Source organism: Rutidosis leptorrhynchoides, chromosome 7 (genome assembly GCF_046630445.1).
Source record: "Rutidosis leptorrhynchoides isolate AG116_Rl617_1_P2 chromosome 7, CSIRO_AGI_Rlap_v1, whole genome shotgun sequence".
Taxonomy (NCBI): Eukaryota; Viridiplantae; Streptophyta; class Magnoliopsida; order Asterales; family Asteraceae; genus Rutidosis; species Rutidosis leptorrhynchoides.
In genome coordinates this window covers 61,083,184-61,103,419 of record NC_092339.1, presented here as the reverse complement: position 1 = coordinate 61,103,419, position 20,236 = coordinate 61,083,184, and the positions used below count along the sequence as shown (strand labels likewise).

The 20,236-nt window shown below is 35.2% G+C and overlaps 3 protein-coding genes across 3 annotated transcripts; 1 reads left to right on the top strand and 2 right to left on the bottom strand.

Annotated features, from left to right (window-relative positions):
• Positions 1 to 2,132: 2,132 nt before the first annotated feature.
• On the top strand, positions 2,133 to 6,848 carry LOC139859289 (uncharacterized). The gene is made up of 3 exons (XM_071848085.1): positions 2,133 to 2,141; positions 3,388 to 4,571; positions 6,845 to 6,848. Exons 1-3 carry the CDS (start codon positions 2,133 to 2,135, stop codon positions 6,846 to 6,848), a joined length of 1,197 nt encoding a protein of 398 aa, XP_071704186.1.
• A 956-nt stretch (positions 6,849 to 7,804) lies between these two features.
• On the bottom strand, positions 7,805 to 10,949 carry LOC139857417 (F-box/FBD/LRR-repeat protein At5g22660-like). The gene is made up of 3 exons (XM_071846166.1): positions 9,197 to 10,949; positions 8,327 to 8,473; positions 7,805 to 8,237 (listed from the first exon to the last, which is right to left on the bottom strand). Exons 1-3 carry the CDS (start codon positions 10,040 to 10,042, stop codon positions 7,908 to 7,910), a joined length of 1,323 nt encoding a protein of 440 aa, XP_071702267.1. The 5' UTR covers positions 10,043 to 10,949; the 3' UTR covers positions 7,805 to 7,907.
• A 1,015-nt stretch (positions 10,950 to 11,964) lies between these two features.
• LOC139859288 (uncharacterized) lies at positions 11,965 to 13,317 on the bottom strand. The gene is made up of 2 exons (XM_071848084.1): positions 12,630 to 13,317; positions 11,965 to 12,488 (listed from the first exon to the last, which is right to left on the bottom strand). The coding sequence occupies exons 1-2, from the start codon at positions 13,315 to 13,317 to the stop codon at positions 11,965 to 11,967; spliced, it is 1,212 nt and encodes a 403-aa protein (XP_071704185.1).
• Positions 13,318 to 20,236: the final 6,919 nt, after the last annotated feature.

The window sequence follows — 20,236 nt, the reverse complement described above, 5'->3', positions numbered from 1 at the left end:
TGTAACGAACATTCCCCCTATACTTTTAAAACTTGTAGTAAAGGTGTAAACGTCTTTTAAAGAAGTGTTTGACTCGTTTTTTTTTCCGTTTATTTAAATTTTTTTGGTTAACGAGGAACCCTCCTATGAACGACCACATTGCTCCCTCATAAACAGATAACCCTCGAACATCGTGAGTTCAGGCATCACTCTGATGCCAGGTAAAACACCTTCCATTGTAAATTCCTAATTAGACTTAAGAGGACATTACCAAGGATTGAACCCGAGACCTACAGCTTAACTAAGAGTTCTGACGACCACTTGAGCACTGCCCAAGTGGTATCGTTTATTAAATTACATTACATAATTAATAAACTTCATTGATAAAAACTAGTAATGAACAATAGAATGTAAATATGCATGCTTACTTACATATGATTTAAAGACCTGCGATTGCATATTGAATTTAAGCACACATCATTCATTACTAAGTTATATATTGTTGATATAAACGGATTTATTTACGTTTTAATGATAAACATATACCATCGCATACATTCTAACTTAAAAGGAGTATACTCATTTGTGTTTTTGAGGAGTGACCATATCAAAAGAAAATTACGGATAGTAAAAGAATTGATGTGATACATACACCACCTCATTTTTGTCGTATACCTTGAGGTAAACCTAAACAAAACCACAAAACACCGTAATGAACAAGCTAATTCAAAACAAACATCTAACCACCAACAAGGTGGATAAAAATTTAACAAGGCTATAAACTAAAATGCGAGATCCAAAAGCACCTAATTATCGTAAAAAACCTTTACCTGATGTAATTTTAACATACATAGTAGTAACTAAGAATTAATTATGACGAATAGTCACTACGTTGTCACTTGTTTGCACATATTTCGTGCTTAGTCTTTAAACATATTTTTACTTGGTCACTCTTCGTGGTCTGCAATTTTTGCGTGCACAGTCCCTAACCCCCGACGGTCGTCAAAAAATTCCATTAATCCTTACTATTGGTGGAGCTATTTTGAAAAACAGATAAACTATTGTGAATCTGTTTTGTCCCCCTGTTCCTATATATTGTTAAGGTTTAGACCTAAGAATTACTCCGTATGTAAGTAAAAACTAATTTGATAGTTATTTATATGTGTTTGAATTGAGAGTTAATTGTAATGATGCTACTTTGATATGACACTCAATACTAGAAACATGAGTTACTATAAAAAGTAGTCTTATGGGCAGGTTCTACAACTGCTTTGTATACACATGGATCAATCGTAAGGGTGTTGCTGGTTCAATTCGATTCAGTAATTGGTCAAAACTAATCAAAGGAACCTTAGCCAGTTACTGCTCATCAACCAAGAGGTTGTGAGTTTTAAACATCACGAGTAACATGTTTATATGAGCAATACATTAATGATGTGGGACAGGTTGGTCGTAGATCGTCTCTCAAACAAGGAAAAAAAAGTTATCACCAACCAGTAACAGATATACAAGTTACTAGGACATTAACATTATTATATTTCATCCTATCCATCCTTGCCAAGCCTATTTTATTTTTTCAAGAAAACAAGAACTTGGACAAATAATTATTTTAATTTTTTGCAAAAAAAACGAGAACTTGGATTAATAAGAGATGAAAGAACCTGCAAAAATACAAACGAGGAACCAAACCAACCAAACTCCGGCACAAGAGTAACAACTCCTCAAAAAACAAAACAAGCACAAGAGTAACTACTCAACAGAACAAAACAAAACAAGCGCAGCAACAACTCAGCTAAAAAAAAAAAAAAAAAAGAACCTAACCAACCAACAAAACGAAGCAGGGAAGCTACGAAACCCAACCTAAACAACCAAAACAAGACGCAACCTACCCAACCTATTCTTAAGTTTTAACTATACACCATGACTTAATTTTAGTACTATTAAACAAATAGTAAGATACTAGCTTCAGTTTTCTATAGCAGGTTACAGTTAGGAGATAAATTTGAAGTTGGGGTTTGTCATGTTTATCGCTCGCTGTAACATACTAATGGTTCTCTGCAGTAATATTTTGATTACACATCCTTTCAAATGTATACCTATAGTCCCAAAAATGCATCTGAGTCATACCAACCAACAGTACCTATAAGTGTAGTATGCAAGAGGTAAGTTGAAGCATTATGATAATTATCCAGGCAATCCTTAAAATCCCCACTTATTCCAAACCATTCAACCTTATAAGGTTAACTTTAAAGTAACACTTAGAACATCTGAATCTTGTTTTCCCGGTCAGTGTAACATCGCCACTGACACCTTGCCGGAGTTATTGTTGTTGCCGTCTCCACACCTAGTTGGTTGGACGTTTCTGACTCTCAGAACATCTGAAAACTTGTTTTCTCGACTGGGTTATTTCTACTCCCTTTTTACCTCTTTCTAATTCACAGATTAATTATCTACACTACGTTCATATTATTACTTATTGCCATTAATTTTTGTGGTATGCTCACTTTGCTATCAATATTAGTGCTGCACTTGCTTCCCTGATATTAAATTCTCTAACTGTTATACTAAAATTAATTATTAATTTTAAATCAAATATATTATATTAATTAGATATTCGATCAATATATACTCACCTCAATTTCATTATTAGCCACATCAAGCTTACATTGAAAAGCTGTCTTCTCAAGTTTATCTTTATACAAGTAAGAAATTGGTATAAATCTGCCCTTATTAGCCACAACTGGAAGACGAATCAACTGTTGTTGCAAATCCGGTGGAAGCTGACAACAAATTTGCTTTACTCAGTTACTTAAATATTCTGTCACTTTCCTTTTTTGGAGCACATTATTCATTTATCATAACGTCTGATCTACGCACCCACAATTTCACCACTTATCAATTTGGATCCGATCAATTACTTGTCAATACCTTTCCAATTAGGGCACAAAATTCTCAGATCTGAAGGTAACATAACGGATCTACTAGCGAGGGTTTGTAGTAAACGAGAAACCTCGCCATTTTCGCCGTCTGCTGCCTTGGAGCTGCCGGAAATCACTGCTGCCGGAAATCTCTCCTGCCGGAAACTCCTTGTCTTTACAAGGCTGTGTTTGGCTCTCTGATCCCTTTTCCTTAAGTCCATACTCTGTGATATTTCTGCTTTACTTTTTCGCTGTATTTGCGTATTCATATCCTTGAGGTTTTCAAAGTTGTGTTTATTAATTATATCCTTGACTATTATTATTATACTATTATATTAGTGATTATTATTATTATTATTATTATTATTATTATTATTATTATTATTATTATTATTATTATTATTATTATTGTTATTGTTATTATTATATTATATTTTTATTTTTATATTATATTGCCACTTCTGCCTTTTCCCTTTTGTTTATTATATAGGGTAAGATAGACTCTAGTCGTAGTGATGGTCACGTGAGGTCATGTCCTTCGAGCTTAGGGGCGGCTAGGTCTAGAAGGGGTAGAGATTTTCGTGTTAGGATTAGAGTAGGTAGCTGGAATGTAGGAAGTTTGACGAGCAAATCCCGTGAACTTGTAGAGACGTTACTTAAGAGTAAAGTGGACATATTGTGTGTTCAAGAGACCAGATGGAAGGGTGAAGAGGCGGTTGACATTGGTGACTACAAGTTGTGGTTTTCGGGTTCCAGAGTAGCTAGAAACGGGGTAGGGATCTTTATATGGCCCCGTCATAAGGATAATATTGTGGGTGTGGGTAGGTGTAGCGATAGGATTATGTCGGTTAGGTTAGTTATCCAGGAGGAGTCTTACATGGTTATTTGCGCTTACGCACCTCATGCTGGTTTAGGCGAAGAAGAAAAAAGTCGCTTTTGGGAATCGTTAGATGAAGTTGTGAGGAGTTGCCCCGCTGATCATCGATTACTTATTGGGGGAGACCTTAATGGACATATAGGAACGATTTCAGACGGATATGCGGGTGTCCATGGGGGCTTTGGGTACGGAGTTCGAAATGAAGAAGGGCGCTCCATTCTCGAATTCGCTGTTGCCCACGATTTGGTTGTTGCAAACTCTTTCTTTAGGAAGACGGAAGCTCAGCTAGCAACCTTCCACAGTGGAGGTCATAGTACTCAGATTGATTATTTGCTGCTTCGCAAAGGGGACCTTAGGACCTGCAGAGACTGTAAAGCCCTGACTACCTGGACCTGTTCCACTCAACACAGACTTTTGGTCATGGACTTGGTTCCGCAGAGACGGGTTACTAGGAGAGGGAGACCCACCCAACCTAGGATCCTTTGGAAGAATCTGAATGAAGAGAAAGCCGAAACTTTCAAAGCATCTGTTTTGGAAAGAGTAGAGGCAGTAATGGATACTGTTACTCATGGGGATGCAGATCAGATGTGGAATAGTTTCGCATCAACTATTAGAGATGTCGCCAAGGAAACCTTAGGTGTGGCAGTAGGGACATCGAGAGGACACAAGTCTTGTAGAGAATCATGGTGGATTAGTGATGAGGTTCAAACCAAAGTCGCACTTAAGCAACTGAGGTTTAGGGAGCTCGTTACATGTCGGGACGGGACACGTGATGACAGAACTAGGGCAGAAGAAAGGTATAAAGAAGCTAAAAGAGAAGCTAAGAAGGCCGTTGCCCGTGCAAAAGATAAAGCGTATGAAGTTTTGTATAGGAAACTAGACTCCAAAGAAGGAGCAAATGATATTTACAGGATTGCTAAAGCTAGGGAGCGTAGGAGGAGGGATATAGATAACATCAAGTTCATCAAGGATGAAGCCGGTCAAACCATAGTAAAGGAAGACGAAATTAGGAAAAGATGGGAAGGGTATTTCCAATCTCTTTTCGTGGGTGAAGGACCCGGGCGCCAAGAGGACCCGCAGGACTTGGGAATAGGACATTTCCAGAACAACAATTTATGTAGGAGAATCAGTCAGGAAGAAGTAAGATCGGCACTACGAAAGATGGGTAGAAACAAAGCTGTTGGACCAGACCAGATCCCAATAGAGGCGTGGCGGTGCCTAGGCGAGGATGGTGTCAGGTGGTTGACGTGTCTTTACAATAAGACGCTTAGAAGTTATAAAATGCCTACGGAATGGAGACTCAGCGAGATTATCCCCATTTACAAAAATAAAGGGGATGCCCAAATCTGTGGTAATTATAGAGGCATAAAATTACTTAGTCATACTATGAAGCTTTGGGAGAGAGTGATTGAGACTAGACTCCGACGCGAAACTACGGTTTCCGAAAACCAATTTGGTTTCATGCCAGGGCGCTCTTCGATGGAGGCAATTCATATTTTAAGAAGCGTTATGGAGAAGTATAGGGAGAAACAAAAGGGTCTAGAGATGGTCTTCTTAGACTTGGAAAAGGCCTATGATTGCGTACCGCGAAAGTTGATTTGGAAGACCCTTAACGTTAGGGGTATCCCAAGTAGATATATTAGAGCTATTATGGATATGTACGATGGGGCGAAGGCCTGCGTTCGGACGCCTGTGGGAAACACAGAGTATTTCCCGATAGAAGTAGGGTTGCACCAGGGATCGGCCCTTAGTCCTTTCCTTTTTGCTTTGATCCTCGACGAGCTGTATCGAGGAATACAAGAGAACATCCCTTGGTGTCTGATTTTTGCCGATGATATCGTGCTTGTATCGGAAACAAAGGATGAGCTTAATAGAAGGCTAGAACAATGGAGGGAAGCCCTAGAACAAAATGGGCTACGGATCAGTAGACAAAAGACGGAATATCTTAGTTGCGAATTCGGTAAGACTGATGATGAACTTAATGTTGGAGGGAACATCAGCATTGGGGACCAGATCTTGCACCCACAAGAGTCGTTTAGATATCTAGGCTCGGTCCTCCACAAATCAGGGAGGATAGATGAGGACGTGACTCATCGTATTAAGGTAGGTTGGTTGAAGTGGAGAGCAGCGAAAGGGGTTTTGTGCGACAAGAAGATACCACTCAAATTGAAAGGAAAATTCCTCAAGGTGGCAATCAGACCTGCCATGTTGTACGGATCAGAATGTTGGCCAATGACGAAGGCCCAAGAGAGAAGGATGGAGGTGGCAGAAATGAGGATGCTTAGGTGGACGTGTGGTAAAACCATGCTAGATATGATACCAAATGGTGTGTTTAGGGAAAAACTTGGAGTCAGTAGCATCATCGACAAGCTAAGAGAAGAACGACTTCGTTGGTTTGGGCATGTGATGAGACGACCACGTATTGCCCCGGTTAGGAGAGTTGAGGCACTCACGGTAGATGGTGTAAGGAGAAGGGGTAGACCTACTCGTAGGTGGATGGATAGACTAAGACTCGACATGAGGGAGCTTTCGTTGACCGAGGACATGACTTCTGATAGGGATGCGTGGAGGGCTAGAATAAGAATAGTTGAGTAGGGCTACTTTTATTATTATTATTGTTATTGTTATTGTTATTACTGTTATTACTGTTATTACTGCTATTACTGCTATTACTGTTATTATTCTTACTATTACAATTATTAGTATTGTTATTGTTATTATTATTATTTTTTGTATCACTATTATTAATTATTAGTGTATTAGTATTTGTATTACAAATATTTATTACTATTAATATTTATATGAACTATTATTATTACTATTATTTGTATTACTATTACTATCGTTTTTATTAGTTTTATGTATTGTTACTAATAGTATTAAATGAGTATGTTTTTGGTATCTTTGGTTTTGGATGTATGCATGCTTGCTTGGTTGTTTGTACGTATGCACGTAGGTTCTTGTATGTTTGTATGTACGTATGCATGCATGTAGGTTTTGTAATGAAGGTGTGATGCAGTTACACACGTTTTTATATGTGAGTTTGTTTTTTATGTATGTATATTTGTAGGTAGGTATGTATGTATGCTTGTTTTTTACTTGTCTGCAGGTGTGGTATATTCACTCATGTATGTATGTTTTGCTAATAGGTTTATGTAGGACTGGGTGTTTATGCTATGTATGTATGGTTGTATGTGTGGCTTTATGCATGTATGTATGTACGTAGGTATGTTTCATACTTGTACGTAGGTATGTCTCATGTATTTACGTAGGTATGTCTGGTGTGTATGTAGGTTTAGGTATGTGTGTATGTATGTACGTATGTATGCATGTATGTATGATCAAGTGATTCGCATCGCTCGGTGCAACTTGGGACCATTATGGCTGAGGACGACTTCCCTTGCTCTAGAACTTGGTTGGTTCCTCTTAGTTGGGTGGTTTCGGGGGTGTCTACTGTAAAGGTGCATGAGTGGTTTTTGGTTTGCTAAGGGTGGTTGGCTCTTTGCTTGCGCAACAACTTCCACCCGGCATGCCCTCGAGTTGCTGTCCACAAGGTCTTTTGGCTCTATTTATTGAGGCAACGACAAGCGTCGTTTTAGTGGCGTCTTGACTGCCGCTCAGAGCCTAAATTGATTCTTAGGCATGCTTTAAACCCCATGAAAATCTGATTCTACCATTTTCATGGCGTCCCCCCTATATTTTATTATTATTATTATTATTATTATTATTTTTATTATTTTTTATTTATCTTTGTATGTTTTAATTTATTTTTTAATTTCTATTTTCTAGTTTTTTTAAAAAAAAAAAAAAAGAGTCTTTTTTTTAGCCGGAGGTCCTCACGGAAGCAATCTCTCTACCCTGGAGTAGAGAGGGGGATGAATTTCCTTTACCGTGGGTGGAGAATTCTCTCGACTCGTGGTAACAGAAACGACTTCTCTTCTAGTTTAGGGTAGAGGAAGGATTGTCTACACCTTACCTCCCCCATACCTCGCAGGCGCGGGATTGGGTATTGTTGTTGTTGTTGTTTAAAGTAACACTTAAAATTCAAAATTATCTTCAGAGAACATAAAATATACTTTTTATCATATTTTTCTATAGAAATCTCACCGTCGACCATTATTGATCCACTCAAGTTATTCTTCGTCTTTGAATGAAATCTCATAACTACACGAAGGTAATGACTTTGCATACTCATCCACCTCCTTCCAAAACGCCTTTTCTCCTTTCACGCCATTTCTTCGAGCCCTGCAACTTACACTCTTCAAAACTTTTGCATTACTCAGCAAGTACTTTATCGCCTTCATATCACAATTCATCCAAAAATAACCAATTAACACGATTTCCTCGAGACGCGACAGGAGACAAGCAGGCGGAGTATGCGGATCGGTCCAATCAAAGTCTTCTGGAAGATCTCTTATCTGATCCGTTATAGACAATGGAGAATCTTCATAGTGATTACAATCCTATAAATGAAAACAAAATGTTAGTTATAACTGAAAAATATAATTTAAGAATAATCATTGTCCATTTATCATTTGAAAGAGAATATCACCTTAGTAATCGTAAGAACTAGTAGATCACGGCAGCTTTCAAGTACGTTAAACAAGTAAGTCCAACCGCACAATCGGGGTATTGTCATTTCCAGGGTATTCAGGTGATGAAAAGTAGGGACATTATTAAGATGGTATTTGCTTAACATCTTCAAGAATATCAAACGGTCAATATATTACATTAACATTAACAACACTATAATTAAATTAAAAGATTAATTGCATAAAAAAGTAACTAATTTTTCTCTGAATTCTATCTCTAGTAACCAGTTAGCTTTTAGCCCAGAAGAAAAACACTCAAAATAGATCTCAGACCAAAGTTGGTTACTTTTTATGTAATATGCCCCGTGCTTAAAGAACATATAAATTGCTTGTGACTTAATATTAGGGGGTGCTCAATATTTCTTTTCAAACCGATTAACACAAAAATCGAACCGAATGAAAACCGAAAAAAAAAAAACCGAATTTGAATTCTGTTTCCAGTTCGATTTCAAATTTGAACTCGAATTTCGGTTTTACTTTTGCAAATTAGGTTTAACCAAAAACTTGACTCAAAACCGGATTCAACTAATATAATATTAAATTATTACTATGTATAGACGAAAAACCGGTTTTAAAAATCAAATGTCAAATTTAAAATCAATTTGTTATGATTATTTTGGTTAAAATGTGAATTTTTGAGTTCTGAACGAAACTGAACCGAATTCGATTTTTGGTTTTGCCTCAAAAAAGTAAAACCGAACAAACTAAACCAAATACACCGAAAGCCGAACCGATGAACACCCCTATTTGATAAAACCGAACAAACTAAACCAAATACACCGAAAGCCAAACCGATGAACACCCCTAGTTGATAAGTTTAGAAGGCTTACATAAGTTGTAGAGTCGTCAAAAGAAATGGAATTTGATTGACTCAGCATATTCAAAAGATTATGCGCACGATCACCATCTTCTTGCGAGTGCAATTCAAGACAACAGCGTTGTAGACTGATATATGCACAGATAGGTGATAATGGACCCCGCACCACATAGTCTACCCCAATTGTTTCCTTTATAGTAATATCATCGAGGTTAGGGACATTAAGAATCACTTTGGGGGGATTAAATGAGAATCCACACAAATTAATATCTAACAACATCAATGAAGAAGATGAAATATCATAAACTTGATCTTCATGATGTCCCGTTACTCTTATATGCAATTCTTCGAGATTTGGACAACTACGAAAGAGCTTTTCCGTTAGTTCCTTATGAGGATTAATGAGAAAAAATCTAATATACTCAAGATTTGGCAAACAAAAAACATTGGGGACCCTAATCGAACGAGAATCGATTGAAGAGAGGTGCAACCATGTAAGACTATTAAAGTTAAAAAAGCTTAAAGGCAATTCGAGTGAATGAACATCAAGATATATGTCTTGTGCATTAAGCCTAAAAGCATTGTCAATCCATTTAGCAATAGATCCACGTCGAATAATATGTTTGCACACTATAGTAAACACATGAACTTCAGGTGACTTCATGCGATCTAATATTCCATCCATGGAATCTAAGATAGCATGCGTTGGCGATTCAATATCGAAAACGAGATTTGGAAGATAAACCCACACGTCCTTCCGTCGCTTTGATAAAATGGAAGTTGAAATAGCCTCTTCAGTATCGAGGTAAGCGAGTATGTGTACAAGAACCTCATCAGGTAATTTGCTAATTAGATCCATCGATATTGAAGAACTTTCCTAATTAATAAGCACACATCTATAGCCCCAATGATTTTAAAAAACTACTTGTGTATTGGTTTGATCGCTCTTTTTGTGATTTATTAAAAAGAGAAATTGACTATAAATGGAAATCAAGGTTAGGGTTTATGATATAATTGAGAAAACACATATATTAAAATTGATCTTACCAAAGAGGGGAAACATGAAGGAAGTAAAACTAGGACATCTGCAATTGAGATTAGGCATTTGGATCTCAAAGAGAGACGAATTTCCAAATGAAAATATCATTAATTGTAAAGAAAGCACAAATTTCTGATGGAAAACTCAAACACGACACGTCACTGGAATTGAGGGCATTTCAAACACGTTACGAGTAAATAAATATGACTTTCACTAAACAACAAAGGGGTGACTAATTACAACTCCCCAATTAATGAATGCATGTTATACTATAATCAGGTTTCTAAGAGCTCGATGAGGTGATCCCTTACTTCTTACAATATAATTTAACACACCAAAAGGCTAACAAAACAGATAAGCCCATCCCTTATTTACTTAAGTTTTAAATTGAATATGGCATCTAATAAGCATCACTTTGGCTACTTAAAAGCTGAAACACATCAAGTATCCTAACACTGCAAAGTATGTTTTAGCTCTATAAATTGGACCAAGTACATGCAAATGTATTCAACTAACCCTGTTTCACTATTGTACGTATATAACTTTAACAGTTAACTTTTTTACGTACTAAATTTGCTATTCACATCATCAAACCAGTGACACCGCACGTCCACTGTTTATAAGTTATATGACATAAGATACATACAATAGAAGTAAAGTCAACGTTCTTTATATATATAATACGTATTTAAAATTGAAAATCCATCCAATACATACGATAGAGAAACAAGGATAGTTGGGACTTGGGATACATTTTAATGTAATTTACCATTTAAAAGCCTTCATAAACACTTACAGTATGCTTCTTTCATATAACATGACCCTAAAAGCCTGAACAGATACACTACATACTTACATTTCAAAAAAATTATGATTTTGACTTTGGTCAGTAAAAAAGAAGGAAAAAAAAAAAAAAAAAAAAAAAAAAAACTATGTTTATTAATCAGAACTCATAAGTTATTCAATTTTATCTATTCAAACAATAAACAAATTAGAACCTAATTTGGGGGCTTAATTTAACCATATCAGACTAATAAAGCGTACCAATTATCATGTTCTACCAGATCACAACGAAAGTATGTAAACTAAACCAAATGAATACATACGTTGAAGTGGAATACCATGACTACAGCTACGGGTCAAATATGACATTGTTTAAAGTGAAATATTTGATTATTAACTCTATAATTTTGAAAAAACTTACCTGCTGCGAAGTTCTCCGGTGGGAGAACAAGCACCGACCGAATGAGATTCCTACCGTCGCCGGAGATGACGGTAGAAATAGAGAAAATAGGCGATGGTTTGGTGGGTTCGTGACAATTGATGACCGTACAAATGGAAGGAAAACCTCCCAATTAACAGAACCGCCTTGAAAATCCATCCAGGCCTCCAGGGTTGGTTTCCAGGGAACCACATCGGCACTTTTTTTCCAGTTCTTTCTCAGAACTAAACTCGGGTTTAAACACAACCATATAACACGCATTCTTTCCTTTTTTTTTTTATTTTTTTTTTATTTTTTCTAAAATAATATTAATTTAGTTATATATATTATATAAATAATAAATATCTAATACGTAGTAACATAAAACTAAAATTTCATTGATAAATAAAAAAAACATTACAAATAATTAAAATTAAAACATAGAATTTAAAATAAAATTACATAAACACTTAGAATTTAATAATTATCCTTCTTCGTCTTCGTCTTCGTCATCGTTAACGTGTGAAGGTCCCGCATCATCTTAATTGTTTGGATTTCTTGTTCGATCATGTCGAATTCGATAATTAGGTGGAAGATTATAAACGTGTTCTACTAGCATATCTCGTAGTAGTCGATGAATGTCCACATCTCTTAATTTCGCGTCCGCCCGGATATGCGCGTCAACCCTTTCTTGAAATGTTCCTCGTGCACGTTGAATCGGACGATAATTCTCTTCAAGTCCACAAAATGCACGGCCGTTGTCCTCGGTTATCATATTGTTTAATATCACACATGTTAACATAATCCTTCTAATTTTTCGGGCATAATATGGTCTTGCCGGATGCTGAACAATCATCCATCGACCTTGTAGTATTCCAAATGCTCGTTCAATATCTTTTCTTGCAGATTCTTGATACCTTTTGAACTTTGATTGTTTTGGATCAATCGAATTTTTGAACGACTTAACTAGTGTGGACCATTCCGGGTAAATTCCATCCGCCAAATAATAACCTTTATCAAACGTACACCCATTCACCGTAAACGTGCACGGTGGAGCCTCGCCGGCTAATAAGTCGTTAAACAAATCAGATTAATTAAGTACATTGATATCACTATTTGATCCCGCAGTACCAAAGAAAGCGTGTCAAAACCATCCATCATAAGACGCTACCGCTTCAAGCATAATTGACGGGTAACCATGGTCACCTCGTGTATAATGACCCTTCCAACATGCCAGACAATTTCTCCATCTCCAATGCATACAATCGATGCTTCGTAACATCCCCGAAAATCCATGTATTTGAGCATGTTTAGTGGTCAAACGTTGCACATCTTGTGCAGTTGGTTTTCTCAAATATTCTGTTGCGTACAAGTGAAAAATACATTTGCAAAATTTATTTAAACAATCATATGAGGTTTGTTCACCCATATGCAAATACTCGTCAAAAAGATCGGCTGTCGCAGCATACGCTAGTTGACGTATGGCTGATGTTACTTTTTGAACAATATTAAAACCAAGTAGCCCACAAGCATCACGTCTTTGATGAAAATAAGTAAAATACTCAGGAATCGGAGTTTGGGAAAAATTCATTATACCTTGACATATACGAAGAAACAAAGGTTTGCGCATTCGATAACGTCTACGAAAATAATCGTCGGAAAACGTACAATTGTCGAAAAAATAATCATTCCAAAAAGCTTTTGCACGGCCTTCACGATCTCTATATAAATATCTTCTCGGTGCCCTTGGAATGGGTTCAACTTCTTCATCGTCGTTTAACTCATCTAAATGATCAAGTCTTGCGATATCTTCAAGCGCTCGATTATTTGTGGTATTCAAGATAGTTAATACCAAATTTATATCCGGATCGGAATTTGGGTTATTTGGATTCATTTTAATATATAAAGTGATTGATAATTTGAGATAGATTTGATGTTTAGTATGAAATGTACATGAATGAGATGTGTGTGTATGAAATTGAAGGAAATATGTGCGTATATATAGAGTTTAAAAAAGAAAAAATATATATATATATATATATATATATATATATATATATATATATATATATATATATATATATATATAAATCTCCAACGGCCAAAAATTTGACCGTTGGAGTCTATTTCCCTTCAAATCCTGCGTCCACAAAAATGACCAAAAAGCACGAACAAGAACACGATCGGCTGGACGATGGCCTGGGCGATTTACTGCCAACGGCGCCCATCAGGGCGGTGGCCTGGGCGGGTTGGTGGACGGCAACGTTGGGAGTAACCTAATACTCCGAAGGTTTCTAGATCTTTTTAATTTTTACAAAAAAAGGTCCCAGATATTGTTTACGGAGTAGTATTTCATTTAGGATCATTAACGCGTTTTAAGAGGCAATGGAAGATTACGAACATTTGCGGGTTGAACATTTGGGGTTGAAGGTAAGCGTCTCCGGCTCGAATCCGCATTTAATTTGAGGAAAACTAGTTGTGTTCCCTTGCGTTGCGCCGGGGGTTCGGTTTTCAATGTATTTTATTGCGTTTAGTTTGTAAAATTATTTCGTGGCTAAAGAATGATGTCGTTAAAGTGCAACTCGAGTCGAACTAAAAAGTATAACCCGTGAAAGATGTAAATGTTATTTTAAATTAACATATATGTCCATCTCCGCGTTTAGCTATGTAATTATCGACTTTTAAAAATTTAACGCAAAATCAACGTGTATGAAAAGTACCCCAATTTTTAAGCATTTTTAAAAGGCGTTCGTTTTGCGTATAGTTAGTGACATTGTGTTCCTAAAATTATTTCGAGTTTAACGATGTTGTCGGAAAAATTTAACTCGTTGCGAGCGAGAAGATATGACCCGTTGAATATTTGAGTGGAGTTTATTTAAGATTTTTTTTATGAAAATGGTTATTTGACACTTTACCCCCCCCTATTGGGGGTCGATTTGAATATTTGAAAAAAATGTGGGGGCCTTTGTTGGTGCAGTTAAATTTAATTTAATTTGAATTTAAAAAAAAAGGTGAAATGACGAAAATATTAGACAATATAGTAATATTAATATTAATTTGGAATGTTCATACCTCGTATATATTGGTACATTAGAAAGGGCTTGGCTTAATTTGTTTTTAAGGCACTAAATGGGAGTATATAATTTTAATAATTTCAATTTACTCAATAAATAAATACTCTGTAATCTATTGCTTTTTCTCTTTTCTCTGTGTATATTGAAAACAAAAACTCCATTCAACTACAACTGATAAAATGTTTGACGTCCACTAATCTAGAACTCTCTCAATCCCTTCTCACTATTTTCAATTCACTAAAAAATCTGTAAACTAAGTAACTATCCTATTAAAATCAGCCGCCACCACCACCCTAACCCACCCATCAGCCGCCGTCATTCAATATATCATTCCGGCTGCCGTCATTCATAACCCGGCGATTTTCTCAGTTTTAATCGTTGTTAACCGCCGCCTCCATCTTTCCTTATCTGAACGTCGTTTATTAACACAACAAACCGCTAACAAAGCACCAAGCAAACAATGTTTCTTGTATTTTCTTGGTGGCCGATGGTGGTTCGTTGGTCGATTGTTTTCCGTCGAATGAAACTGTCAACAATGCACCCCATCCCATAATGTTCAGATAAGTTAACCTCTTTAATTCTAAGTTTCTTTTTATGAATCTGATGTTGTTTTGCGTTTATATGTTGTTCTCGTGATTTAATTACTTTTTACCTCTTTTAACAGCTTTTTTCCAGATGTCGGCTGTTGAGGGAAGTTATTAGCTGCAAAAAAATTAGTGTTTAAGAAGATATATAGCGGTTGTAGGTTAAAGGTTGATGTTGGTGGTAAGCCTGGTAGACGAAGTTCATGGTAGTAATTAAATTTAAAAAAAGGTCGAAATGACCAAAATACCCCTGGTACTATTGATGAATTGTTCTACAGTGTTTTGTCTTTTAGATAGTATATAAATTAGAGCTAAGGGTAGAAAGGCTCATTTTGTCAAATTGACAAAGTTTAATGTCGAAGGTATTTGAGTTTTGTTGTAAGTGTGTTGTTTGCCTTTTTGATGTAGTGTCGTTAGCCGGTTAAGGTAGTAGATGGTCTGGAATCGGGCTGGTTGGTCTTGATTTCTCACACTCTATTATACTTTTGGCGGTTTCTTTGATTTAGGTGTGTTTTGGCTTCGGTAGGCTTGGTTTTGTTAGTTGTGGTTTGTTTCGTGAGCTCGTGCAGTATCTTGTACGTTTTTTTTGTTAATATAAAGTTATCGTTATTTTGAAAATAATAATAATAATAATAATAATAATAATAACTGCCATATACAACACTTTAAACCACAACTATAAGGGGTTGTTGCTAACAAATTACTTTTAAATTATCGTAAATTAATTATCCAATCTCATAAATATAAATTAAGCATTAGACTGACCGGAGCGGTTCTGGTAATCAAAATTGCAGTTATGTAGGTTTCAATCCATCGATCGTTATGGTTCTATTGGGTTAGTGTTAAGTAGGTGATTTAGCCCTCTATCGAAAGGGAAGCGTTTATTCTCTTTCAATCAACAAAATGAGAAATGGGAGAGAAAGAAAAGAAAGATTTCTTTATTAAGTGAAAGTGAAGTGGTGGGCCTATCCATCCCAACAAGGGGCATGCTGAGATTCGCGAAGAGCAGCACCAACTTTTTAATTTGGTTAATAACGGTTTAGTTAATTCAATTAATTTAGTTAATGTCCAAATATTGAAGTATTTATAACTGTAAGATTAATGTGCAAGGTACAACATATAACTATATGGCTAAATTCATTTGAGCCTTTGGGGTCACACATATATATACCTAGACGTCAAATGAAATATACGGAGTATATATATATATGTTATATATATATATATATATATACATATATATATATACATATATATATATACATATATATATATAATATATACATACATATTATTCAAGTAACGAAACAATATAATTTGTTAGATTCAATTAATTAATTAATTGTTTAATTGATTAATTAATAAAATATTAATATGTGTTTTTGCTTGTTGGCTATGTTCATATAATAATAGAAAAGGGGATACTCAGTATCCCGACACTTTACTTTTTATTAAAGAAAGATATATATATATATATATATATAGCACATACTTCCAAAATCTTAGAGATTTTCCTAGTGAGATATATATATATATATATATATATATATATATATATATATATATATATATATATATATATATATATATATATATATATATATTCTCATATGTGTTGTTTCATGGAGTGACATAAAAACGTAAAAATAAAATTAAGTCTCATACTTCCTTTTTGTGTTGTTGACGCAAAACGATAAAAGAAAAATCACTTTTCTTTTGTTCTTCTTTTAAAAGGCTGAGCGAAGAAACATATACAGAATATATATATTTCTTCTTTTCGAACTAAACAAGAGTATTATTATTTTTATTGTTTCACACAATTAATCAAGGGTTGATTATATTGGTACTTGGTTTTGGACTAGCATCCATTGGCGTTGTCTGAAAGTGTAGTGGACTATCCAAAGAGACGATCATATCATTTAATCGTAGGTTTCTCTCCGTTCATCAGTTTCTTCAAGAAAGGTACACCCTTAACTCCTCTTTTGTTTTTATATTCATGACAATTATTGTTGTGTAACTGAATCATTGGGAAAGATTAATCGTGTGCATGTTTCATTAAATAAGTGAATATTTAATCTTGTAAAATTTTGTTCATAAAATAATAAAAGATTATTATTTTAACTATCCGCTGCGTTAATCTGAATTGTTAAAAGTACACATGATTATCCATCAGTGGTATCAGAGCCGCTTTTACACCATCTTAATTGTCGCGTGATTTTCTTTAGATTTAGCTTTGTGGTGAATTGGTAAAAGTCAATACCTTTATGGTTTTGAAAATCAACTTTGTTGATTACCTCATGACGCATGAATAAGATCTTAAAAAAAATCACTGTTATAAATTTTGAATTTATTTTTTATGACTTGAATAATTGTTGTTTATTTCATTCCATGGTTGTACACATGCATTGTAACCATGGACAAGCCATATGTAGGTTTTAATAATGTAGTTATTAAAATTTTGTGATTGCACACATAGCTCATAATGCCCCGACCTATGTTTGATTGTTGTGATTGTTGATTACGGCAATATTAAGTCATGTTGATTATTTATTAGAAATGCCATTTTGAAGCCAACGTTGTATTATATTTATTTTTTAATTTTCATAGTATTGTATTTAAGCTTATTCTAAATTGTAAAAGTATTAGATTAGTTGTATTTTTCAATTTTAAATATATGTAATAAGATGAAGATTAACGATAAAGATGCAACGTGGAGTTTGACTTAGAAGATGACGAACAGGTCAAGTTTACAACAATGGCGTTTGTCAAGTTTTCACTTGATTCTTGAATTAAGTGCGAGCTACGATATTTCCCTTAGTTTGACCTCTTGATCCCATGTCAGCTCATGGGATCAAGCATAGAATATTGGGGATAGGCTATGTGTATGTGCTGCATGATATGGTTGTATTTTATTTTTGCATTTATATATAATTGTTGATTAGAATATATGCTAAATGTTTTTGATGAAAACATCAAATAAAACCGGAAACAGTTTCAAAGATTAAAATTGATGATTTTAAAAGTTAAACTCTAACGAGTTTAAAGTTAAATGGTTTTTGAAACACAAATTATATATGACCGAAATCTTTTAAAATTGTTTTAAAACGACACACGTTTGTGTATTTGTTACTTTTATATATAAAATAAAATAACAAACTAGACACATAAACACGATCGACATATATAAAATTGGTTAAAATGATTTTTAACAAATAGTGTAACGAATCATGTGTGCATGCATTATTCCTTAACACAAACATTTTTAAAATACCCGTCAAATTTAAGTCATGCCATCCAATGAGCTTGCAAACACTCCTCGTCATTTTTTATTACGGCGAGACCTAATCGAATTATAGCCACGAGTTGGATTTTCAGTTACGAGTGAGACTAGGATGAATTTTCACTGTTTCCAAATTGGACGACTTAATCGTATTCACGGTGAAATCTGAGTTCGAGGCAAGGATGGGACTAACATGCCAATAGATAATAGTGGTTTGTTAGACTACACATATCTCAAGTTTCCATAAAGATCTAAGAGTTGCACATGTGATGCAATTGGTACTCGCTACCTACCAGTAGACTCTATAACTGCTAGCTAATCAACAGATGTAGTTATGGAACCTCTATGTGGATCTTAGGCTTTCGTAAATTAATTGTTTTTAATATATTAAAACTTGAGTAGTTAATTTATTAAAGTATTATATCGAAAATACTAAAATTGAACCTTGTTCTTTTGTAGATGTCAAACAATCAAAACGTAAACCAAAACAACCTCCATTCTTTATTGGAGAAGGAGAAACTCAATGGTTCAAACTTCCTCGATTGGTACCGCAACTTGAGAATTGTTCTCAAATATGAAGGGAAGTTGAACAAAATTGAATAACCCTTACCTGATTCTCCCGCTGAGACAGCTACTGCTGCTCAAAAGAATGCTTATCAGAAGTTGTTTGATGAGCAAGAGAAGATAGCTTTAATCATGCTTGCTAGTATGACTTCTGACCTCCAAAAGGAAATGAAAGATCGTACAACATATGATATGATGACTGAGCTGAAAAACATGTTTCAGAAATAGGCTAGTCAAGAGTTATATGAAACTTATAAGCTTCTTTAAACATGCAAAATGGAGGAGGGTCAATCAGTGAGCTCTCATGTCTTAAAAATGAAAAGCTACATTGACCGATTGGAAAAACTTGGAACTACCTTGCCGCCTAACTTGGCTGTGAACACGGTTTTGGTTTCACTACCAAAATCGTATCACCAATTTGTGATGAATTACAATATGCAAGGTTGGGAGAAATCTCTGACAGAGGTGCACTCGATGCTCAAAACTGCTGAACATAATATTTTTCCAATCCAAGTGTCCTGATGATTAGGGATGGTAAGGTGAAAAAGAATAAGCCGAAAACTTGGGGAAAAGGAAAAGACAAGTCAATTGCTAAGAAGAAAATTCCACCACCTCCCAAGAAAGAAAACCCAGCGAAAGACACCAAATGTTTCCGCCGTGGAAAAGTTGGCCACTGGAGGAGGAACTATCCTTCCTACCTATCTGAGTTGAGAAAAGGCAAAGCTGGCCAGACCAGTAAATCAGGTATATTTCATATACAGTTATATACTTTTTCTTGTGATTCCTGGATTTTTGATACTGGTTGTGGTACTCACATATGTAACAATATGCAGGGAATGAGAAGAAGTAAGAGACTGAAGAACAACACACTAGACTTAAGAGTGGGCAATGGGGCTCTAGCTGCTGTCGAAGCTATTGGCACCTATGAGCTTACTCTACTTAGTGGTCTTATTGTTTTGTTAGAACAATGTCATTATGCTCCTAGTATTACGAGCAATGTGATTTCAGTTTCTCTTTTGAAAGATGTTGGTTTTGAACTTACTTTTACGCACCTTGGTATTTTATTTTCTAAGAATAATGTATTTTATTTTAATGCTATTCCACGTGATGGTATTTTTGAAATTGATATGCATGGTGTGATTTCAAATAATAATTTTGTATATACCTGTACTACCAAACGAGTCAAGCAAAACTTGAATAATACATATCTATGGCATTGTCGTCTTGGTCATATAAGCAAACAACGCATTTCAAAACTCCAATCTGATGGGCTTTTGGAATCAACTGGCTCCGAGTCATTTGATGTATGCG

Excerpts from the sequence above, each read along its gene's own strand:
- LOC139857417 (XM_071846166.1), bottom strand. The coding sequence starts at position 10,042 with ATGGATCTAATTAGCAAATTACCTGATGAGGTTCTTGTACACATACTC. Across the intron at positions 8,474-9,196 it reads TTGACGACTCTACAACTTAT|ATGTTAAGCAAATACCATCT; the intron begins GTAAGCCTTCTA and ends ATATTCTTGAAG. Across the intron at positions 8,238-8,326 it reads TAGTTCTTACGATTACTAAG|GATTGTAATCACTATGAAGA; the intron begins GTGATATTCTCT and ends TTTCATTTATAG.
- LOC139859288 (XM_071848084.1), bottom strand. The coding sequence starts at position 13,317 with ATGAATCCAAATAACCCAAATTCCGATCCGGATATAAATTTGGTATTA. Across the intron at positions 12,489-12,629 it reads GAAGGGTCATTATACACGAG|CCGGCGAGGCTCCACCGTGC; the intron begins GTGACCATGGTT and ends ACGACTTATTAG.